General features: G+C 32.2%; 1 protein-coding gene across 1 annotated transcript; it reads right to left on the reverse strand.

Annotated features, from left to right (window-relative positions):
* Positions 1-13,889: 13,889 nt before the first annotated feature.
* LOC130809342 (uncharacterized) lies at positions 13,890-16,412 on the reverse strand. The gene has a single exon (XM_057675070.1). The coding sequence runs from the start codon at positions 16,033-16,035 to the stop codon at positions 14,530-14,532; it is 1,506 nt and encodes a 501-aa protein (XP_057531053.1). The 5' UTR covers positions 16,036-16,412; the 3' UTR covers positions 13,890-14,529.
* Between the last annotated feature and the right edge of the window lie 7,388 nt (positions 16,413-23,800).

The raw sequence follows: 23,800 nt of genomic DNA on the forward strand, positions 1-23,800 counted from the left end.
AAAAAAAAAAAGAGAAAGCGTGTGATACTGCTACACATGCGAATTGGGCCAATTAAAATTAACGGTCTCAAAATGAGACCCTATCATCCAAGTTTTGTGGGTTACTTAGCTTTGATGTTCAAAAACGGACATAGAGCAACTTAGTAACGACCCATAATTTGCTTGGGCCTCTTGACGAAAGTTGTAGTCTCATTACCAATCGCATATATACATTCTCTCATAACTCCGTTTTACGTCTTTCAATTGAGATTGAGATTCGCTCATTTCTGTTTTTCCATCATTGGGCAATAAATGCTTTTGGCCCAATAGTTGGATAGTCAAATTGAACTTTTTTATTAAAAGTATTTTTCATTTAAAAAATTCAAAATAACCTTTTGAAAAAGTAATTCTCAAAATAAACGTCAATGTATTCAAGCTTGTGTTTTTGCGTTGTTTCCTATTAGTAATAAGAAATGCGTATAGGATAGTTTTAAAAAGTCAAAATAACTCAAGGGACCTTTATTTGTTGGTAGTAATAGCACACAAAGGTCATCCAGACTTTTTTGACCGTTGTAATTGCTCCAACTAGTTGTTATGTAGTTCGTTATTACTAACTGTGAAAAAAATGTTCCATAAACATTGTTCAAAATGCTTACATTCGTTCCATCTAAAGTCACACTCTTATCTCAAATATTATTTTGAAATATACGGTCATCACAAGTTTAGATAAGGTATATAGCTCTAGTTTCTTTATTTATCAATTAATTTTTATAATACATTTTTAATTCAAATTAAGTATTAATTATGTAATGATCTTTGACTGAGTTGTTTTATAGAGTTATTTAATTTTAGGAAAAATTGTTTCTAAAAAAGCTAACCTTTTGGCCATCTGCAAATAAAAGGTCAACGTTTCATTTATTCAATAAAAATATAACCTTTGGCTTATTTTTGCAAATAAAGAAATTTCAGGTAAAGCAAACCTATAATGACCGGTTAACTTTAGTAATTTTAAAAACAAGAAATTAATTTCTTAACCTAATAAATTTTTCATCTTCCTAGTAATCTTCATTCAATCTCTTTCCCTACTTCTCTCTCTCTCTCCGATCTCCCTATTCCTTGAAGCTCAAATGAGTAGGTGTGGTTCTTCTTCTCGTGGGCACAATGCAAACTCAGGTAATGTTAAATGTTATCACAAATTGGAAGCTAAATTGAAAACTGTTCGTAAGGGACCAAACGCAGGAGAGAAATTCTATGCTTGCCCAAATTGGTCAGTTGGTTAATTAGTTATATTTGTATTTTTAGTTGTTGTTCTTGCATTTTCAAGTGGTCCTTATTAAGATCAGTTACAGGGAGTGCTGAAGTTGGATATTTATGAAGCACATACATATTCACTGTGCTCATCTGAATTACTGCATTATGTAACTCAACAACAACATTTTTTCCATCTAATAGACACATTTTCATTCATTCATTATGTTCACAATTACAAACAAATTCTAATTTCTAATGTGTTTAACCAAATTCCACCATAAAAGAGTAAAACCTAATTTTTAAGCAAATTCCAATAATTATCAATAATGAGACATCAATTGCAAAATTTTAGAGTTAAAAACTTACTTGTGTTGTGATGTTTTACTGGAAATCAAATTTGCCTTAAAATTCGATTTGTTCTGCCATTGAAGAATGTGGAATGGTGAGAAAATTTTGGGTTGAAGCAGGAAGTTCAATTGTCGTGTATTTGCAAATGACAGAGACAAATATAGATGGGTTGGTACATGAAATAATTTTTAAATCGGTTATCAGTAAAATATCTCTTTATTTACAAAAATGAGACAAAGGTTGTATTTTTATTAAATAAATGAAACATTAACCTTTTATTTGCAGATGATCAAAAGGTTGACTTTTTAGAAACAATTTTTCCTTAATTTTATTAACTAGTGTTGATGATCTTTGTGGTTAGATGTCAAATATCGATAATTTCAAAGAGAAGTGTTAATATGGTTATGATGTTGAATCAGATCTTTGTGGTTAGTTGTTTGATAGTTTTGAGGGTATTAAAAGGTGTTTTGTGTTGAAATTGTTTGATGGGCAATCTGTTGTGAAATAGTTAGTTGAACAAAATCCAAATAATGATTTACCAAATTTGATTCTATGCTATCAATATAATCTAGGATATAACAATTGAGTTATTCCGAGCCCATTACTTGTATTAGCATGGGCCTATTTGTAGTGGTGTTTCGACGATGATATGATTGAGTCAGCCCCATCTAATATAATTACCAGATATATTAACTTGAGACATTTGGTATAATTCTTATTGTCCAATTTCTCCAAGATTGAAATTAAAGTAGTGTTAAAGATTTTGGTTGGCTGCTTATTAGTGTTTAACTATTGAAATAGTTTTAATAGTTGGCTCATCGTAACTAGTTGTTTAGTGTGGGAATAATAATGGTGTTATCAGTTATCATCCTCAATTTGTTATGTATATTTGAATTGTTTTTGCGGATTTAATGCCTTTAGCGTAGTTTGTTGTGGTTGCCTAATTCTTTTTCCATTTTTGCACTTGCCGAGCCACTCAAACATTAGGGACGATGTGTCCCTAAACCCCCTAGACTTGAGGAGCTGCAAACCAAGTCGGGGAGAAGTCAAGTCAAGAAGACTAATGATAATTTGCAAGGTAAGTGTTCACCAAACCTAAATGTAGGATGTTAATGAACCAATTTAACAAAAAATTTAACTTGATGGTTGAGATCCTAAGATATGTTTGAACTAGAAGTGTGGATGCAACACAAACCCTCCTCATGCCGATGGTAAAGATTCAACTTGAATTTTAGGGGTGATTGAGATTTGAATTTGTGACCTTTTGTCACGGTGACTTCTAATATCATGTTAACAAATGAACTCTACCAATAGCTTAAGTTAGTGGTTGAGGTATCAAGATATTTACGCCCCGTTTGGTTAGTGGTAATAAATGACGATAATGAAAATGATTTATAGTGTAAAATTTCATCAAAAGTTCTATATCATGCCCATGGTAATGAAACTTTGATCACAAAAAAGTTTTTTGGTTTACAAATTTTCATTACCACCTAATACCACCTCTCCCAATGGTAATGCATTGGAATGAATTTTATGAAGAAAATAAGATGATTGAAGTTGGACAAGCATGACCATTAAGGTAACCAAGAGATTTTTCAACCAAAATTACATTTGTTTTTCATTCACATTTGAAGGAAGTATATTCCGTGAGTTTGAGCAATCGAAAAGTAGGCCTTATATCTGCCTATTACAAGATGGTCAAAGCTATAATTAAGCCTAGAATAATGCTAGTCTATCAAGATGAATTTACACCTAAGAATATGCTAATTGTATCACATATAAGGTAATTACTAAAGTTACATATATACACTATAATTAGAATATTATTAAAATATAAATCAATATATTTTAATATATTCTAACACTCCCCCACAGTTGAAGCGGGAGGCTTTCGGACGCTGAGACTGTCCCTGAAATCATTAAACAATATGCGCGGAAGTCCTTTAGTAAATATATCTGCAATCTGATATCGGGACGGTACATGAAGTACGCGTACTTCACCACGAGCAACCTTTTCACGAACAAAATGAATATCCATTTCAATGTGTTTAGTTTGTTGGTGTTGAACAGGATTGCCGGATAAGTAAATGGCACTCACATTGTCACAGTAAATTAAAGTAGCCTTGTGAACCGGACATTGTAATTCAAGTAACAAATTTCGGATCCAACAGGATTCTGAAACCACATTGGCAACACCCCTGTATTCTGCCTCGGCACTGCTACGAGAAAGAGTGGGTTGTCGTTTAGATGACCAAGAAATCAAATTGTCACCAAGAAATACACAGTATCCAGAGGTAGAACGACGGGTGTCAGGACATCCACCCCAATCTGCATCCGTATAAGAAAGAATACGATCAACTGTAGACTTGTACAAGTGCAGACCGTAGGACAAGGTACCCTGTAGATAGCGTATTATACGCTTGAGAGCACCCATGTGCTCAGCTGTTGGAGCATGCATATGGAGACATATCTGCTGAACTGCATAAGAAATATCTGGTCTGGTAAAAGTCAGATATTGGAGTGCTCCTGCAAGACTACGAAACTTAGTTGGATCATCATAAGGAGCAGCTGCAGAACCACTGAGTTTAGACTTCGTATCAACCGGTGTAGGACAAGAGCTACAGTTTGACATACCGGCACGAGCAATGATACTGGCTGCGTATTGTTTTTGTGACAAGAACAGGCCATTGGAAATATGTGTAACTGCAATGCCTAAAAAATAACTGAGACGACCAAGATCTTTCATAGCAAACTCAGAACTCAAAAGAGTCATAATATTTTTTCGGAGACAAGCAGACGACGCCGTGAGTATAATATCATCAACATACAACAAAATATAAGCAATGTCAGAGCCATTTCTGTAAATGAATAAGGAATGATCTGACTTACTGTGGCAAAAACCAATGGTACCTACAAAATCAGAAAATCGCTGATACCAAGCTCGTGGAGCCTGCTTGAGACCGTACAAAGACTTCTTTAGCAGGCAAACATGATCCGGATAATTTTTGTCACGAAAACCAAGAGGTTGATGCATATAGACTGTTTCCTGCAACTGACCGTGCAAAAAGGCATTCTTGACATCCATTTGATGAATGGACCATGATTTAGATAAGGCAATGCTAAGAACAGCTCGAATGGTTGCAGGTTTGACCACCGGGCTAAAAGTTTCATCACAATCCACGCCCTGCTGCTGTGTGTTGCCATTACCTACAAGACGTGCTTTGTAACGCTCAAATGAACCATCAGATTTATATTTATGACGGAAAATCCACATAGACCGAATGACATTCACATTAGACGGCTTAGGTACTAACTCCCAAGTGTTATTATCAATTAAAGCAATAAACTCATCCCACATTGCAGTTTTCCAATTTTTATCACGAAGAGCACTAACCGGATTTTTTGGGATAGGGGAAATTTCGGGAGTAGTGTCAACAGTTAAATTGGTGTGAAATGTTGGGTTAGGTTTAAAAATCCCATTTATTGATCTAGTTGTCATGTGATGGGTTCTTTGCATGGTGGCTGGTATGTGTTGTTGCGTTGAGGATGAGTGGATTTGTGGTGTTGGGCTGGTTGGCGTGGGATTTTCTGATTCCAGTAGATGTTCTGGTCTTGGAGGTGTGACAGTGTGGGGAATTGGGCTGGAAGGTGTGACAGAGGGATTGGGCTGAGATGGAAAGCCCAATCCTTGAGATATAGAATGGGGAATAGTTGTCTGGAGAGAGTTTGGGCTAGCAAGAGAGTTGGGCCCAGAATGTGGACTGGGTCGTTCAATTGAGGAAGGAGGAGTAGTAGACTGTACAATGTTAGGATTGTGTGAAAGAAAATGATTTAATGAGCTATTGTCATCCAAAAAATCATAAGTGGATTTATCTACATTTTTTATTTTGGAAAAAGGGAATGTATTTTCAATGAAACGAACATGACGACATATAATAATTTTTCCACTTGACATATTATAACATTTAGAGCCACGATGATTAGGAGCGGGACCAAGATATACACATGGTGTGGAACGCTCTTGAAGTTTGTGAATACTAGTGGATGGAAACAGTGGAAAACATAGGCATCCAAAAACACGCAAGTTGGAATAATTTGGATTGCAATGGTATAGAATTTGAGTGGGAGACAAATAATCTAACACTTTAGATGGAAGAATATTTAGAAGATAGATTGCCATAGAGAGTGCATGATGCCAAAATGTGGGTGGCATGGAGGCATGAAGGAGTAGAGTCCGTATGATATTGTTGATGGATTTGATATGTCTCTCGGCCTTACCATTTTGAGGAGAAGTATGAGGACAAGATAGACGGAAAACCATGCCTTTTTGATTAAAAAATTGGTCAAAAGTACCATTGATATATTCGGTACCGTTGTCACATTGAAAAGTTTTAATGTTCCGTTCAAATTGGGTTTTAACAAAAGCATGAAAAGAGAGGAAGAGATGTTTTACTTGAGATTTCTTTGCAATAGGAAAAGCCCATAAAAATTTACTATAATCATCCAAAAACAGAACATAATAACGATGGCCTAATGAACTAACGATTGGAGAAGTCCACACGTCAATATGTATAATATCAAATGGAAGATGAGTATAAGATAAAGATTCATAAAAGGGCAATTTAGAATGTTTCCCAATAGAACAAGAAGAACAAAAACTAGTACAAGATTTATTACAATTAATAAACTTTTGACTATGAAGATTATGTAGAACTGCATCGCCGGGGTGGCCTAGACGATGATGCCAAATATCAGGAGAAACAGCGGAAAAGGCAGAATGATTGATTGATGACATGGCTTGGTTGTGGGAGAAGAGTGGATAAAGATCCCCCGTGTTGTCACATCTCATTATTTTGACCCCCGTCTGTAAGTCATTAATAGAGAAACCAAATGGGTCAAATTCAACAGAGACCATGTTATCAGTTGTAAATTTTCTAACGGAAATTAGGTTTTTGATGATTTTAGGAGCATGTAATACATTATTGAGGCGAAAAGGTGGGTGGGGTGAAGGTACAATAGTGCTACCGTGACCTAGTATAGGAATTAAATCACCACTTCCAACAACAATGTTACGATGTTTATTGCTAGAATTGAAATAAGGAGAGAGTATACCTGATTCCGAGGTCATGTGAGATGTAGCACCGGTATCCATATAGTAATTTCCATCCGGTTGAGAAACAGACAGAGCATGCATAGCGGCCTCAATATCGGTTGGAGTGTAGATAGGCGAACCCGCATCCGACATAGCATTGTATGATTGCACCGGCTGTTGGACTGGTCGTGGGCCGAGTATGCTTGTAGGTCGACTGTTGGGCTTGCTTTGCTGGGCCTGGTATGGAGGTCTGGGCTGCCATGGATAATTAGGATATGGACAAGGTGGTACAGCCCAGCCACCCCATGGATATTGCTGCCAAGTAGAATGCCACTTAGGATGTTGCTGGCCACGTGGTTGCCTGTGTGGCTGGTGTACTTGCTTACGTGGCTGTGACGTGGCATAAACCCCCATACCAGAAATATCACCGTGACCCTTGCCTTTTGCTTTGAACCTTGAATTACGGATTTTGTTAGAGGAGCCGCGTTTAGAGGGATAGTGGTCAGTAGTTGATTCAGAAGCAGCCATCATCGCCGAGGAACCCCGAGAACCTCCTGCCTCACGAGCAAGCCGTGCTTTAATGGTGCGCTCGGCCATTTTCAATCGAGATCGACAATTCTCGAACGATGGTAAGGGGTCTTGATTTTGAATATAATCCACCGTACCACTATAAGCTTCTGGTAAAGACCCAGTGAGTCGAAGGACAAGTCGACCATTTGTAACGGGAGCATCAACATCCGCGATAGATTGAAGGTGGTTACAGAAATTATCAATGGAGTCGAAAGACTCAAAATCAGCATTAGCAAAATCTTCTTCAAGATGAGTAGCACGAGAAGCCTTGTTATCTTGGAATAAAGCTTCAAGTCTTTTCCATGCTCCTTCGGCCGTGTCATTACGACGGAGAATAGCATTAAGGAGGTCTTTGGATACCGTACCATATATCCATTGCAACACCACCGCATCAAGACGATTCCAGAAAGCAAGGTCGGCCGATTTGTTAGCCTGAAATGTTCATACAAATCATGGACCCTAACAAGATTTGTAAATAGGGTAGCTTAAGAGTGATAAAGAGATTGTTCATTGTCTAGTGTGATAGGAATGAGAGATTTCACATTAGTAATGGTAAGAGCTGGATGAAATTTTGGTGTTTCAGCCATGGAGGTGGAGAAGAAGATAATAAGAAAGAAGAGAAAGATGTTTAGGAACGAAACAAGTCTGATACCATGAAGGAAGTATATTCCGTGAGTTTGAGCAATCGAAAAGTAGGCATTATATCTGCCTATTACAAGATGGTCAAAGCTATAATTAAGCCTAGAATAATGCTAGTCTATCAAGATCAATTTACACCTAAGAATATGCTAATTGTATCACATATAAGGTAATTACTAAAGTTACATATATACACTATAATTAGAATATTATTAAAATATAAATCAATATATTTTAATATATTCTAACAACATTACTACCGTTTATTACCACCTACCAAACCGATTATTAACATCTTCCATGATTTGAGGCTTGAATAAGTTCTTTGTATCTCACTAGTCACTACCCATGATATCAAGAACCCACCCTTGACATTCAATTAAACGTACCTCAAGAGTAGAAGAGAGCATCTTTGATATGAGAGATCGGGTTACCAAGATCTTGGTCCTTTGGATTTCTAGGCGTTGATCATTTGGAGATAATGCTCAATTTGATTGTGGAGGAGGGAAATGATTGTACTTAGCTAAACATTTTTAACATTTTTTTTAAAAGTTACCTAGAATAATTCAATATTTTTAGGATTTTTCTACAATAATCTCACTTATTAATTAACCGAATAATCTTAATTTTGAGGTTTTTACCTAGATTAAATTTGGATAACTCGATGACCTGCTATAGTAGGTAATTACCTAAAAAGTAAACAGAAAATTAATGTAAAATTAGTGAAAAATTTTAAAAATTTACATAAAAAATTCTAAATAATAAAAAAAATTCAGAATTTTTTTTTTAACATTTTAAAAACATTTTTCATATTTATCTTAATTTTTTCTAAAAAAATAAAATTTACTATAGCAACCCATTCAGTTTCCAGGTTTACTATAGAAAAATTCCTCCAAAATTAAAATTATATATGAATAATTAATAGATGTAGTTATTGTAGGAAAATCATAAAATGTTAGATTATTAAAGATAATTTTCCTTTTTCTTTTACTAGGCCTATTGATTCTTCATGGTTAATATTGGTGTTGACTGGAATTTAGACTCGGATTTGATTTTCATGTGGATCATGTTGTTAAATTAATTGATAGAGAGAATATTAGTTTTGAATAATGCAATTGGTAATCAATTGAATAAAGATAGAACAATGTGTTTCAATGACCAATAAGTATGTTGAAAGTGGAGATAAGTTGGGCTTTTAAACTTGTTTCTATTAGATATAAACTTCTACTTCCAAGTCTTCACAATTTTTTTCATTCAAAATTGCTACAAATTTGCGTTGTTACAATCTGTCCAATGAATAATCTATTCTACCTAAACAACTATTTTTCATGTTTCTAGTACCTGCTTTGATTTTGTTGTAGATGTTGTTAGGTTTAAAGAAATTTTTACGACAAGTATTTTCAGTATCTGATATTCGATCTAGAATTCAATATCTAAAATATCCTATACGCTATAATGATGCTATATAAGTTGAAAAGTTCAAATTTAAATCCAAAATATCAATATTTGGTATTCTATGTAGGCCTAAATGAATTTTTTGATTAAATATAATTTCGTGCTTATTAAAATGAAATACCTAAGTTAATTTAAAATGTGCGGATCATATACCCATGATATAATATTCCACATTTTCATTTTTTTTCTCATTCATATAATATCTCGTGGTGCCAAATTAAATCTTTGCAACTGAAACAAGTAAAGTAACGCAATCATGAAGATGATCTGATGGGGAAAATTCATATGACATGCTGTTGGTAGTACCATTATGAAGTATGGACCCACTAGCAAAGCCAAAACTCAAAGTAAGGGTGGGTTAAACGAGCAGATTATAATTGTTCTGAGTGATCAACATTCATAGAAAATCCTTATACTTATGATCATAAGAGAAAAAAATAAAAATTTAGGAGCGATTATGGCCGATCTAACACTTTTGCATGTTAAAAGAAGCAATTTTAAGCTCATTTAAAGTGTCTGAACATATAGCGCCTCGGAAAGCAGAGACCTTACATATTAATTAATTGCTTATATCTTATCAATTAAGCATAGCTCAGTTGGTAACGTATCTTCTTGTTATATTGTTAGTTAGGGGTTAAAAACTTACCAATATTATATTTTTAAAAAATCTAACCGTTAATTTTATCTTTACTAGTTAATGAAGGACCTTAATTTTTAAACACAAAAATAAATAAGATTTTTATACACTTTGCTCTGCCTCTGCAACTGCATGTTAATGACCAACAACTGACTCTGTCCTTATGAGTTTGTTAACATTTTTATTTTAGTTCATTCATTTTACTTTAAAATATTTCTATTTTAGGTAAATATTTTAGATAATATTCATGTTCATTTCTTCAATTCTTATCCACATAATTTCTATTATTTTTCTTCATTGTTAAATTTTAATCATATCCATTTAACTCTATTGGTTATCTTTTAATTTTTATACCATCATTTCCTATGGCAAATAAAATAAATAGGGAGGCAGCATTTGGCGAAGCAGAATAGTGAGAGTGCATCAACAGTCAAAGGTGCATGTTTTGATTGGTGTCTCAAAGATGTGTCTTTGTTTTGGTTCAAAGGGCTTATTATAAAATACAAAAATTTCCAAGTTGACTGTATATTCTTTTAGCAACCTGAACAAAAGCTTCCCATTCAGTTGTAATTTATACCAGTTAGGAGTACTCTCTACTACTGTCGTTTCTCTGCTGAAATACACATCAGATTGTAGAAAGCCCGGCCCATTTCTTTTTTTGTTTGCTTAAATTAAGCTGCCTAAGCTTAATCAAACTTAAGTGAGAGTGTGGGACCAACTGAACTACACAGTTCTTCAATGCCCAACCAAAAGGACACAATGCAGTTAATAATGCTGTGTTTTTACTTTTTACCAAAATCTTCCATTTTACTAAGCCCTTTTGCTCATACACTGTTCTTTAACTTCTTACTGCTATTTAAGTCTCATGGCAACTACGGCTAATTTTTGTGAGACCATATTTAATTAGGCCGGCTCATAAAGTAAAATATAATGTAAGAGTAGATATTAAGCTTTAATAGGCTGAGCTTGAGAGACGTCTCTCAAGTATGAAAAAAGTAGAAACGACGTGTGAATATAGAAAAGTAAATTAAACGTTTAGATGAGTTTTAAAAAACGATGATAGGTTATTGCCTAAATAAAAATGTACTCTCTCTATCCCTATCAATTTGCCACAATTTTTATTTTCGTATATCTCTTTAATTTTGCGATATTGCTATTTTGGTTAGTGTCTCCATCACTTTTTTAATTCTTATTTACATATATTCTCTTGTTTCTTTGTTTCTTTTGAATATAAATATCATTCACACAATTCAGTATTCCCTACCATGTTCTTAATAATTGTGACATTTGCAATCTCTTAAAAATATATTGAGTACATCATGATTCCACTAATACTTCTATTAAACTAGAGACAGTGACGCACCCACATAGTGAACAATAAGGTCATTTAACCTCACTAAAATTTTATAATTTACTATTAAAAGATGCAAAATAGCCTAATTATTTTCTAACAATAGTAATCTAGCCCCGCTTAGCAAATTTTTCAAATCCGCTGGCAGATAATAAGAGTGATGAGACACTAAACTAGTTTGAACATTGCATTAAAGTATCAAGTGTTGATGAAACCATTGAGGTCAAACAAAGAGTACATACATAAGCTACAAAAATCAGAATCAAGTGCATCCAAATATATATTAGATTCAAATAAAAATTATTAACCAAAAAATATGTATATAGTTTCATAAGCTACTTCCAAATTAGTTGGTACATGGTACCTTATCGTAAAGATTCAAGACCCTAAAGTTATTGAAGAATACTGAAAATGTAGCATAAACCAAAAGTCATGCTATGTTGATGTAAAAGAAGGTCATCAAAATAAGGCAATAAGTTCATGAAGAAGTAGAAGTAAGAAGAAAACAAGAGAAGATGCTATTTTTCATATTGACTAGAATTTGGTGTACACAAGTTAGACAAGCTAAGTTATGTCAAAATATAAAAAGTTATCCCATCAACAAATAAAGTTAGTTTGTCCTTTGCTTGCATCTTGGTCTTCAAACTTACTTCAACTAGTATAAGCCAACTAGCTTAAACCTTCCTTATTCCTAGTGGTCCTACACATCCCTACTAAGACTAGGACTAGGAGTATAATAATAAAACTAGAACATAATGCAGGTAAATATCAGAATGCCAAGAATAAACATACATCTACTGCCCCACTCCCATCTTTCAGGCCTTTTACCTTTCTTGTACTTTTTCTTTCTTCCCCATCCCCTTTTGTTGTGACCAATTAGAACTCCCTACCTCTCTTATTAGAACATGGTGTTTGAATGTTGGCTTTACAATCTCTTTTTAGTTGGGCTTTTGATTTTTGGCTTATTAATTAGTCAAACAGTTAAAAAAAAGTGTTTGGTAAATGACTTTTAAGCCAACTAAAAAGTTGGCTTTTATGCCAAAATAAAAAAGTTTACTCCAATTAGCTTTTTGTTGGTTTTTGACTTGTTGATCCACTTTTTCTTTAACAAACAGTCAACATCCAATACCTGAATTTATCAAACATCTTTATAAACAGCTGACTATTTTAACTAGATTAAAACTAACAAAAATAGCTAATATTTTCAACTAGTCAATCAAGCCAACTAAAAAAAGTCAATTGTCAATTGTCAAACACTCCCAATGAACAAGTAAAAGCTCAAATAGTAGTTGTTGTTGAATCTATTGATTGAATTCGCGATTTGTTAAATTAGGCCAATAGTAACTTAAAATCGATAATTATTTGTTTTTTTCAATTTGTAAGGAGATGAGCAAATCATGTAATACCGGCCAAAATTTGAGTTAAATTTGATATAACCAAACTCAACTAGAAAATTGGTGGGTAGTCAACGATGCTCTATTTCATTATTCTGTTACATATCTTCTTAACCAACTATAATCTATAACTCTAAGCATAAAGGCTGTCCCACAAGAAGCAAAGAAAAAAAGTGTGTACATCATACAATATGTTTAATAGAAGTAATAAGGCAGTCAGGTGAAATAGTGGGTGGCCATACCTTTAAGAGTGAGCTTCACAAATTTGACACAACACAATAGAAAAAGAAATGCTTTTAGATTTGTCAACTTTGATTACTAATTATTCAATTTCTCAATCATTCCTAATCTTCCTTCAATCAAGATTAGCCTCACCCACACTACTATGTTAGTAATCTTCCCTTTAAGCCACTTAAGCATCCATCAACCCGATAATCCGATTAAGAAAGACCCTTCTTTACGGTCAGTTTGATTGGTACTGAATGATGGTAATGGAAATGATTTGTAATGTGAATTTTAAATTAAAACTACATTTACTTTTTATTATCATTTTCACTATTTAATACCGATTACCAAACAAGCTGTTAGTACTTTTAATATCTAATTAAAACAATCGATTGCCTAAACATATAGTATAATAAAATATGCTCTAAATTTTGATTTTTTTGAAAAATTACACCAAAATATTTAGATCAAAGGAATATATCATAAAATATACTTCACTTCACATGCTCTATGGTAAATAAGCGGTTTTTCACAAGGCTTTTTTGTATAGAAGATTAAGTTGAGTCCTTTAGAAGATAACTTTGACATTTGCCAAATTGCCTTTTCTTTAGTATTCATCCCCATAGGCCATGAGCATTTCTCTTGGTTTATCTTGGAAGGATTCCTAGACAATCATCAAGTGTTACACCCAACACTCCTAAAATAGAAGAGAAAATAAACAAATTCCCAAGAAAAGCAAGAATTTTAAAATAATTTGTCAGTTAGTTCATCCAACTAATCATGTGTGAAGTGACTAAAACTTGTTGAATAATATGAAAAAGTGAAAGGAAGTAGAAACTAATCAGATTTTTGCACCAAAGACACCAAATCTAAGGAATTTTCTTATATGTCAGAATTCAGCTGCTAGTTCAATGATTCAAAGCAATAGTTTAAACAAAGCATCAAAGAATGTAGTACAAACATCTAACATATAAAGAATTAGAATTCAATAAATTTTTTTGTTTAGCAAACGACTAATAGCTAGAAGGAACTAATCATGCTATGAGCAGTTTGTTCAAAAACAGTTTATTCATAACAATAAGCTATTTCAACCAGTTGATTTACCAAATATTAGCATTAACTGGTCTGACCAACCAACTCTCAACTATTTTGCCTAACATCCCAAATATATAGTAATAAGGTAAATAGTTACTCTTTTGTCCCTTAGATTTTGTACATTACAAAAATCAAAATGAGAGTTTTTGTATATAGTTCAGCAAAATCAAATGGAGAAAACGAGGACGGAATAAGACAAAAGTAAAAGTAAAAACTACCATGTTGTTGCCACAAAATTCTTCTTTTGCTTCCTAATAGCAGCCAATGGAGTTGCCTCAAGCATAAGACTTGATCCTTGAACCAATCTGTCTAACTCTGTACATTTATCATCTTGTATTTTTTTTCATGGAACCCATATGACCCACTTTCATAATTGTATTCTCTTTTTATTTTCTTTTTAACGTTTGGAGAACCCTGGCCCTCAAAGTCTCCCAATACCACATTTCCCACAAAGCAAACTAGCTTTCATGCCTTTGAAACATCCAACCTACCATCACCATTCCACATAATATTCTTCTTCCATTGAAGCTGGAAGGTTAAGATCAATCAAATGAGGCTGATTTGGCTCAGGTGATGGTGGTGGTAGTGGTGGTGATGGTGATGGTGGGGCCCTCTTCTCAATTTTCGAGCACTCGGTCTCCTTGTTAAGCTTCACTGTCCCCCTAATGCGGCCTGCTCCCATCATATGTGACCGCTTGTGACCTCCCAATGCTTGGCCCGACTTAAAAACTCTTGGACAATAAGGACACTTATGACCCTTAACTTTCTTTGATTTTCTATTAGCCATATTCTTAGTACTACTACTAGCTTGAAACTCTTTCTGTTTTGATGAATTGCTGCAATCTAAGCTGTTATCACCATTTTTCTTGTGACTTATAATGTGACCCCCTAAAGCTTGGTGAGTCTTAAATGTCCTGCTACATACCCAACACTCATATTTGTTCCCTTTTTTACTTGGATTATTTTCTCTCTTCCTATCATCATCCTCATCAAAGGAATTATCTCCAACTACCCTTGATCCAATTCCTATCTTAGCCTTCTTAAATCCATTTTTTCTTACAAACCCATCAACAGAATCATCAGATTCATGTTCCTTATCACCATTTTCATTATACCCAGAATCAGAATTTTTAATCTTTTGATTTTTATCCAAAATCACATCTTTCACAGCAACTTGCTTAACATTCTTATTATCATTTAACAAGTTAAGATCTTTCTTTTTTTCACTAATACCCACATAGTTAGATGATCCCCCCTCTAAGATCACGGACTTATTATCAGAACATTCACCAGTAAAATTAAAGTAATTCTTACAACCAAAAGAATCCCTAGAAAGCATAACCAAACAGTGTGCAGTAGCAGCAACATCACTTTCATATTGATCAATTTCAGAGTGAAATGAAGAAGATTTATCAGTAAGAGAGTTATACCTTGTCAAAGATCTTGTTTGGTGCTTGAAATTGTTGGAATTAATGGTGTTTTTATCATCATTATTGTTATCAGAATGACTTTCCATTGCTAAACCCAACTGTTCATTGCTATTAATTGACCATGAATTATCATCTTCTTCCTTAAAGTTCCTTTCTTTATCAGAATGTCTACTCATATGCCCACATAATGCTTTCACTGAATGAAAAACTTTCCCACATTGCTTACATGCTCTTTCATATTGTTCTTGTTGCTTCCCATATGATGAATCAACCATTCTCCATGTTTTTTTAGGATTCTCTCTAAGTTCATACCCATTATCTTTCTCTCTTTGATCAGCTCCAAAAACATCGGAATCACCCTCATATTCATCATCATCATCATTTTCATCATCATCATCATCATCATGAACAATAAAGTTAGGAACTTTTTTAGGAATGGATTTGTTTTTTTGAGCATTAGCCATTACATGAGACCTCATATGGCCTCCTAAAGACTTCCCACTTGGAAACTTCTTGTTACAGAGTTTACAGCCATGCTTGAACTCTTCTTGATCTTTAATATCCTCCATAATTGTTTGTTTCCAAAATGACAGAAAATCAGTTGAGATTTTGAGATGAAGTAAAGAATCAGTAAACTAAAAAAGGAAAGAATAAATGGAAAGTTTAGGAATATCTGTTTGATGAAACAGGGGAAAGAAGAAAATAAGAGAAGAAGTAGATCAAAGAAGAAGCAAGTATGAGAGTTATAAGCAGCTTAAATCTGGTATAAATGGAATGGAAATGGATCACGAAGTTTCATGCTTGTTCACAGGTTATTAAGAGAGAGGATCCAAGCCCAGACTCCAGAGGTGTGACAGTTTTATACAAGTACAAGATCCGACCCATTAAAAAGTACCCACAACAATTCCGTTTCCTTTGGGTTTGGAATTGGAATCCCTTTCCCAAATACTCCCTCCGTTACTCACTCTCTTCCTATCAAAATGTACTTAAAACACTTTTTGGATGAAATTTAATAGAAGGTAAAATTAAATTGGAAAATAAAATAAAAACCAAATAAATGATAGAATTAGAAATGAGTGTTTAATCTAATAAATTTGTAAATAACATTACATAAGTTATTGTGTGAGACGGTCTCATCATGAAACACATTATATACATGGACTAAATAGCCCAACTAACATAATTATTAGTGTATATTCCCTCCGGCCCCCATTGAAATTGCATTATTTTTCATTTTGGTCTGTCCTTCCTAATTTGCATCATTTTTATTTTTGGATAATGACTCATTACTTTCTGTTGATCTAATCCATACATTTTAACTATCTTCTAATCTTATCCACATAATTCATTCTTTCTCTTTATTTATTACCACTTTTTAAAAAATATACCAATTTCTTTTTTTTTTTAGGATTGTCTAATTTATTACCACTTTCACAAGAGTAGAATTAAAAAAAATCATCTAATGATGCAAAATAAGTGGAATAAACTAATAACATAAAAAAGAGTACAAATTAAAAATGACAAAAATAGTAATATTTTTAAAAATTAAAACTAAATTTAGAAAAGAAAAGAGAAAAAAGAAAAGGAGAAATGAGAGATGGGTCATAGGATAATTCGGGAAAAGGAGAAAAAAGTAGTAGGAATAGGAAGAGTATTAAAACACAACCAAGAGATGAGTGAATGCGTGTTTCTCTCTCTGGACTATTATTTTCCATGCATGGAAGCAAATGGTAGAGAAAACTAAAACAGAAAAATTTTCTCAAAGGATGCCACATGGTTACTTATGAGTGACTTTCGATTTTATTTTGGAGGGTCAGGATTTTTATTTCCTTTCTTAGGTTATTGGTCATCTTTAGGGGATCACAAGAGTTGTGAGAATTTGTACTATAAAAGATCTATAAATCTATTTTTTATTTATTTTACAAAATTATGGTATGGAATATTGGTTGTTGACTATTGATATAAGTGTATGTAAATATTTTGATAATCTATTATTATTTTAGAGATGGATTATTTTGGGTCGAGTTAAGTCATATTCAGTTTTGAGTAATAGGGTCAATTTTAAACTACTTTATTATTGTGAAATGCTACTTTGCTAGTGTTAATATCTTTTAAATAAAGAAAAAAATATATATCTAATTAGTATCCTATTTAATTAATTTAAAATAAATAACTTTAGAAGTAAAATTTAGCATTTAAATAAAATTTATAAGAAAATTATCGTGAATGATATAACATGCTAATCTCTCTATAATAATACAAATTTTTATTAATCATGAATAATACAAATTTAGGGGTGTTTTACCTAAAGTACCCCTAACATGCTAGAATCAAATTATTGGAGGTTAATTATCCAATAAAAAATGGTAAATCAGTTAATCAAAAGTTGAAATCAATCTAAGAAAAAAATGTTTAAGTTGGTATTATTTATGGACTCATGGTTAATTAAATGTTAGCAATATCATAAATAAATTAACAAAAAAAATTATATTATTTATTGTAAGTTCATTTATTATTGAATATTTAAATTAATGTTAAAAATACACAAAACTTTGATGAACCTTATCTCAAAATCAACTAATCATTGGCCAAGTTTAGAGCCTCTCAAATGGAATGTGAGCTTGGTATCAACTATTCATTTCTATTCTATTTATACATACACAATTTTCTTAATAAAATGTTACTCCATATATACTAGGTGAAAACCACTAACTTAATTTGTTATGTTCCCACACACTTTTAGCTCTATCATTCCTAATTTCCAAAAAGAAAATTGTGTATGTATAAATAGAATAGAAATGAATTGTTCTAGGTACTAGACCTCCATTTAAGAAGCACAATAAGAATCCAATTTTTAAAATCTTTTTAAAAAAAGTGGTATTTATTCTAACCGAGACATAACATGCTTCTCTAAGAATTGTGCTTTGTTAACCTTAATTTTGAGCTCAAGTAAATCTAAATATCATCATAAAAGATATATCTCTATTTATTTTTATTAAACAATTTAAGAATTATTGTGCTTTGTCAACATTAATTTTAAGCTCAAATATATTTAAATAATATCATCATAAAAGATATATGTCTATTTTGATAAATATTTGAATTACTGATTGGTTCATAGTGAATTTTTAATATCACTATTAATTTGAAATGAAATATTAACCATAGTATTTGGTAAATGTTTTATCTTACCCTCTATTACTCTTGAGTTGAGTTCTGTTCCTATGAAATAGCACTATTTGACTTTAAAAAATCTCATATATTTAAGTTAAATGGTGTAATCTTATGGAAACAGATAGTGTGTTATATAATGGGAATTTTTGGCAAATTAGCTTATTAAGCAATTTTAGCTTATTTTAATATAAATTGAGGATTGGGTGGTCAAACTAGCTAATGCTAGTATTTGGTGAATAAGTTGGTTGAAACAACTTATTAATAAAAATAGGCTGTTTTTGAACAAGCTGTTTATTGCAGCAAGTTCAAAATCAGCTGGTCAAACCAATTAATAAAATTAGCTAGTCAAATCAATCACTATAATCAGTTATCAGCTACCAGCCATTTGCCAAACACCCTCAATGTAATTGATCAACATTTACTACTATTTTATTTGGAGTGGTGTCAATGAAAAAGTTAAAGTATGCTTTTATTTTATGGTGATGAAATTATGTCTTCATCTGTTATTTTCCTTGTGGATTTTAACTCAGTTGAGAGGGAGAGGAAAATGCAATTTATTGCACATTGTAACTGTTATACTCGTATTAACTTTGTTACCATTGTTAAAATGCGGTTTTTCCGGGCATATATTGAAGATCACTTTATCTTGTCCACTATAATTGTATAAGTTTCATCATATTATTAAGATTTATATTTCAAAATGAATTAGGTTTTTTCTCATTCTGAATAATCCCACCTATTGCACATTTGCTGTGAATAATCTCTACTATTAATTATTTTTAAATAATCCAACATTTGCATATTTGTTGCTAACAGCACCCCCGGTCAGTTGCTAGATTTTAATCGGTTACCGTATATACTTACCACCAAAGAGGAGTAGTGATGCGAAACCAGGGCTGATTAAGGCCTTGGTTATGCAAGGATTATTGTTGTGCAGAAGCTTGAATTGATATTACTCACAAAAACCACAAATGATCATGAAAAGAACACTAAACAATCACAAACAAAACCAAGAAGTCCCTTCTTGATTTTCTGATGATGATCACCTGTGTTCCTCTTCTATGACTTACACTGAACTGATACGTACAAAGCCTTCCAGACTTTGTGTCCAAGGTCTCCTTAAAGGATCAAGGTTGCTCCACAACTCTCAACACTCTAAGGCTCAAAGGATACTCCGTAGCCTTTGATGAAGTTGCCTCCAACTTCGAAGAAGAAAACAGAACACTTTTCTGAAATACCTCTATATTGCTTTGATTAAAACTGAATGTATGATCTATGATGATTATTACACAAGTGAGGCTCTCCTTATAAAGAGCTCTCAACTAACATAACGGCTATATCCTAACCACACGCCTAATTAAAGAACACGTGCTAATTACAAAACGTCTAAAAAACAGAAAACAGAAGACAAAAACACTTAGGCAAATTCTGAGTTGGAAATCTGTCAGACAGCCCTTTTTCCACTCAGCTTCTAGGAGTCCACGTGGATTGTTAGTGAGATCCTAAGCCCTTGATGTCTTGGCCCGTGTGTAAAGATGACGCCCCAGGCTTGATCAGGCTCTAAATGGTCTTGGCCTGTACTCAGTAGATTCAGCAAGGTCCGCTGGTTGACAGAAGGCTCTGTAACTTGGTTTCTATTGTCTGTTCCCATTTCCATGTGCATGATGTTGTTCCTTGGTGTTGTATTAGCTTCTATGCACCCAATAATGTGATCTTGGGCTCATACTCAACCCTTAGAAAGCATCCTTGGCCAGTATCTGTCCTCCATAAGTATTTGGCGTAGATGTTAAGTTAGAAACACTGTTTTGTACTTGTAGGCTGTCTGCATGGTCTTTATCACTTGATACATTTGTATCAAGTAGTGATAGACTAACAAAAAAGCATAATGAGGAAAAAGAAGTGAGTATAACGCCTCGTAGGTGCCTATAGTAGTCGGTTAAAATGTGAGAAGGGGTGTTGTCAGCAACAAATATGTAAAGGTTGGATTATTTAAAAATAATTAATAGTAGGGATTAGTCACAACAGATTGATACCAGATGGAATTATTCAGTATAATTTTTCCTTTTTTTATATTACATAGCGCTCTTCTTTTGTCAGCCTGTCATCAGACATCCGTTGAAGTAAGTATCATTTTGTCTAGGTAAAGTCTTGAGTTTCATTTCTACGTAATGTTTAGCTTTCATAAGCCCATCCTAAAATAAAAAAATTAGTTCAAAATATTATGCACGAAAATATTTTTTTATTAAGTTTATATACTTATGTTTTATAAATATAAAATACCTCTATGTTATAATATAGAATACCTGTTTATATGTTATAAAAAGTATAGTAATAGTGTTTATGTTAATGTATGAAACTAGATGAAATTTACTCCTATAATGTAAGGAATAAGATTAATATGTGAGATGCAAGTTAGAAGATCAAAGTTATATACTTTCTATGTTCTAAAATTACCTGCAACAATTTTTTTAGGCGTTATTTAATCCATACTTTGATATTAAATATTTTAATTTATGCTCGAAAAAAAATTATGAATATTATAGAAGTATATTTAATAACTAGAGTTTAAAACAAATCAAACAAAATCACACATAATTGTATTATTTCTTTTGTAAAAGTAGAAATGATGTAAATAAAATAGTTAATAAATATTTTAATTATATAAATATTAGAAGTTATTTAGAAAAAAAAAAAAGTAAAGTATGGAGTTTAAGAAAACTCTAATGACGCTTAAATCATACCGAAAAGTCCGACACAAGGGGAAAGGACGGCTGGCGGATGGAGTAATAAATAAAAGGGTCAATACATATAAAATATGCAAATTGGGACACTAAGAATTTGAGAATTTGAGATTAAAAAAATTGTGGTTCGCTCCTTCATTATTGCGTGTGGAAAAACGGATTTTGAAACTTTATTGTAGTCATGATGTTATAAGTAGATATATTTAGCTTGTATTTATTGTTTTATATTTTTTGAATTTATACAATTTTACTATATTTTTATTTTTATAAAAGCTATATATAATTATCATCGTTTATTTTCAGTAGTTTTTTTTATCTACATATATTTTTTATCTCTTATTTTATAATTAAAAATTATCAAAACACCATTGTTCCTCATAGAGAAACAAAAGGGACAAATAAGATATATTCCTCCCGTTTCTTAATGAGGTTTCTACAAAGAATGTTCATTAGAATTAAGAAAAACATAATTTTTTAGATCGTGTCATTGTAGATATATTTTTTTATTGAATAATACATTTGATGAGGAAAAAAATGGAGACTATAAACATTAAAAAAAGTAATAAAACAAAGTTAGTAGAAAAAATTAATGATCACAACTGATAAAAAAATATTTTTATAAAGTTAGTATGAAACATGTGGTGATCGTAAAGAATATAAAAATATTAAAATAAAGTTAGTAAAAGATATGAAAGGACTACAAACACTATTAAAATATTAAAATGAGAATAAATAAGTTTATTTTTATCTATAAATTGTGACATAAATAGAAAGATTCTTTATGAAAAAAATAAATCGAACATTTCAAAATAACAAATAAGAACTTCTTTAAATAAGCAAGGGAGCATATAAGATAAATGATTTTAGGGCCTTTTCCAATTAGACGTAGACAATTACCTCTTCAAACAATCCACATCCTCAAAATCGAACATAAAGTAAATAAGCTTGAATTAGTCAAGAGTTCATTTTCCAGAGACCCAAGGATGAAGACTTGATAAACTAACGAGATAGTATGAAAACAAGTCAACATATGCATGTCCAAAGAATTTCTCTTATTTCGACTAAGCTATAAATTCATAGTTCTTTAATTTCAGCTGAGAATGGACAATGTAAAAATAATTTATTATTATGTGCATTTTTTATTAACGAAAAATATTTATTATTAAAGATCAATTAAAAATAATTTTTTGTTAATATCATCACTAACAGGGACAAAGGAAGGTTGATATATAATTTTGAAAATTTCCAATAAAACTAAACTATACGTTTTAAATTGCAGTTTAAAATTAAAAAATTAAACTGAAATAGCTTAAAATATTTTATTTCAAGATAAAACTCATCAAAAAAACTATTAAAAAAAAAAGTTTGTCAATTATTGATTTGCTAGGTTATTTTTAGTTTAATTTAATTGGACTGTTATATTTCTTTAATAAAATTCAATATGTACTAAATTTTATATATTGAAGATTTTAATTTATACTATATTGATTTTACAATTAATTTTAGTTTTAACTTTTGATCATAATTAATATAAATCCTAATTCTATCATTGCTTCCAAACCTTACACTAGTTAAGAGTTATTTAATAACAATGAGATATTGAAATGTTTTTGTTTATGTATGTAGAAGGATTATGTCAAGTTGTAATAATAATATTAATCACTAACAAATTCCAATGAATGAAAGAAAAAAAAATAATCAAATTTCTTGTTTCTCTTAATTAATTAAATGGTACTCTCTCTCTTTGGTGTGATTGATACTGTAATATATTTTTTGTATCAGTAATAAATTTAAATAGATAGATAAGTTGTTGTTAATGGTGACTCAAACTAGCAAGCACCATTAAAGAAGATGAATATGGGTCAAAACGGTAGTTTGCGGGGCGCGGAGAAGTTGCTGCCTAGGTCCGCGGGGCGCAGAGTGCGTTCTCTCTTCATTTTGCGGCTTGCGTAGTTGTACCCGGCTCGCGCAATGGCGGTTTCTTTTCACGGGAGGTGTCTTTTGGGACGGTTACTTTGTGTTTATTATGTAATAACTTCATTTATTGGGCATTAGTATATAAACTCCCATCTTAGGGTTAATATATGATGATTCACAAATTGAGAGAGATCACAAGAGAACCATTATAATTTGTGAGTGTGATTCATCTTATAATTTCTTTGCGATTATAGTGAAATTATTTGATCTCGGTGCCGATGGACGTAGCTATAACATTGATAGTGAACCACGTTAAATCTCTTGTGTCATTTTCTTATTGTTTACATTAAATTTCTTATTGTTTTATTATTGTTCATCGACCTTGCGTCCGCTGTCGCATAACATAAGTATACTCCTATATTTCTATAGAATCAAGGTCCCAATTACTTGACTAATTGTTTGCTTTTACACGGGTTGTTGATAATGTAATTGGACTAATGGA

This window comes from Amaranthus tricolor, chromosome 3, assembly GCF_026212465.1.
Source record: "Amaranthus tricolor cultivar Red isolate AtriRed21 chromosome 3, ASM2621246v1, whole genome shotgun sequence".
NCBI lineage: Eukaryota > Viridiplantae > Streptophyta > Magnoliopsida > Caryophyllales > Amaranthaceae > Amaranthus > Amaranthus tricolor.

What these genes read in the sequence shown, in the direction of transcription:
- LOC130809342 (XM_057675070.1), bottom strand. Translation starts at nt 16,035, where the DNA reads ATGGAGGATATTAAAGATCAAGAAGAGTTCAAGCATGGCTGTAAACTC.